The 1734-nt window shown below is 50.7% G+C and overlaps 1 protein-coding gene across 9 annotated transcripts in view; it reads left to right on the top strand.

Annotated features, from left to right (window-relative positions):
• The window catches only part of TMEM44 (transmembrane protein 44), a 41055-nt gene that overhangs the window by 11950 nt on the left and 27371 nt on the right, over window positions 1-1734 (top strand). For all 9 annotated transcript variants that reach the window (XM_017514628.2, XM_017514625.2, XM_017514624.2 and 6 more), the window contains exon 7: window positions 1203-1349. In XM_017514628.2, coding sequence (XP_017370117.1) covers window positions 1203-1349 — 147 coding nt within the window. The remainder of the gene's footprint in view (window positions 1-1202; window positions 1350-1734) is intronic.

Below are 1734 nucleotides of genomic sequence, written 5' to 3'. Positions count from 1 at the left end.
ATTTTTAGTAGAGATGGGGTTTCACCATGTTGACCAGGATGGTCTCGATCTCTTGACCTCGTGATCCACCCGCCTCGGCCTCCCAAAGTGCTGGGATTACAGGCGTGAGCCACCGCACCCGGCCATGTCTCCTTTAAATTACAGGGACCCCAGTCACTGGAGTCAGGGTCCAGTCTAATCCACAATGACTCCATTGTAATTATATCAGCAAGGACCCTACTTCCAATAAGGTCACAGTCTGGTCCAGGCTTGGTGGCTCACACCTGTAATCCCAGCACTTTTGGAGGCCTAAGTGGGTGGATCACCTGATGTCAGGACTTCGAGACCAGCCTGGTAAACGTGGTGAAACCCCATCTCTACTAAAAATACAAAAATTAGCTGGGCATGATGGCAGGTGCCTGTAATCCCAGCTACTTGGGAGGCTGAGGCAGGAGAATTGCTTGAACTGGGGAGGCAGGGGTTGCAGTGAGCTGAGATCATGCCACTGTACTCCAGCCTGGGCAACAGAGAAAGTCTCTGTCTCAAAAAAAAAAAAAAAAAAAAGTCACGTTCTGAGGTGGATCTGAATTTTTGGGGACACTATCCAACCCACCGCATGTATTGTCGCTATAAGCCAGGCCGGTCAAGAAAGATGTTCCAGTCCAGGCACGGTGGCTCACGTCTGTAATCCCAGCACTTTGGGGGGCTGAGGCGGGCAGATCATGTGAGGTTGGGAGTTCAAGACCAGCCTGACCAACATGGAAAACCCCGTCTCTACTAAAAATACAAAATTAGCCCGGCATTGTGGCACATGCCTGTAATCCCAGCTTCTTGGGAGGCTGAGGCAGGAGAATCGCTTGAACCCAGGAGGCGGAGGTTGCGGTGAGCCGAGATTGCACCATTGCACTCCAGCCTGGGCAGCAAGAGTGAAACTTCATCTCAACAACAACAACTACAAAAAAAAAAAAAAGATGTTCTTCATAATGCTTTTGTTTTGCAAATATTTACCAAGTGCTTGTTAGGGACAGGGTCTCATTGGGTGCTGGGCCCTTGTGGGGACAGGACTGTGTGTCTTCAGATGAGCTACTCTCTGACCCAGGCAGGATAAAACTGGGGAGGGAGGAGAGTAGGGGAGTCGGGGTGGGGGCAGCATGGTGTGAAGGGGTGAAGGGCCGCAGTAGGCGGCTGGAATCTGCTTCCTACCTTAACTTCCACCGTCTCAGATTATTTTCCTTTCGTGCGTGATGAAGAGCAAGATGAGACAGGCCTTGGGATTTGCCACTGAAGCCAGAGAGAGCCCCGACAGCCAAGCCCTTTTGACCTGGGCGGAGAAAGAGGAAGAGGACCAGGAGGTGAGGAACGAGCACAAGGTCTCTGGCTGGAAAACTCTGGTCCCAGCCACAGTATCTTGAGAAACAGCAGGATGCTGTAGACGTGTGAAAGCTGCCTGCCGAGTGTTCTCTGCAGGCAACAGACAGCTGTCCTGTGTCACTGACGGAACAGTGGTTAAATCTAACATGACGTGTAACGGCTCGTCGTGTTTACTGGCATGGAGTGGACGGGGCAGTGAGCCTCAGTCAGGGCTGGGACTTAGGAATTCTGGAAGTCCCTCCCTGCTTGGCCAGTTGGTCACTTGATTTTTATTTGTATTTTATTTTACTTTATTTTTATTTATTTATTTGTTTTTTGAGATGCAGTCTCGCTCTGTTGCCCAGGCTGGAGTGCAGTGACGCAATCTTAGCTCACTGCAACCTC

The sequence above is a fragment of the Cebus imitator genome, unplaced genomic scaffold (genome assembly GCF_001604975.1).
Source record: "Cebus imitator isolate Cc_AM_T3 unplaced genomic scaffold, Cebus_imitator-1.0 Scaffold529, whole genome shotgun sequence".
Taxonomy (NCBI): domain Eukaryota; kingdom Metazoa; phylum Chordata; class Mammalia; order Primates; family Cebidae; genus Cebus; species Cebus imitator.
This window is presented reverse-complemented; position numbering and strand designations above follow the sequence as displayed.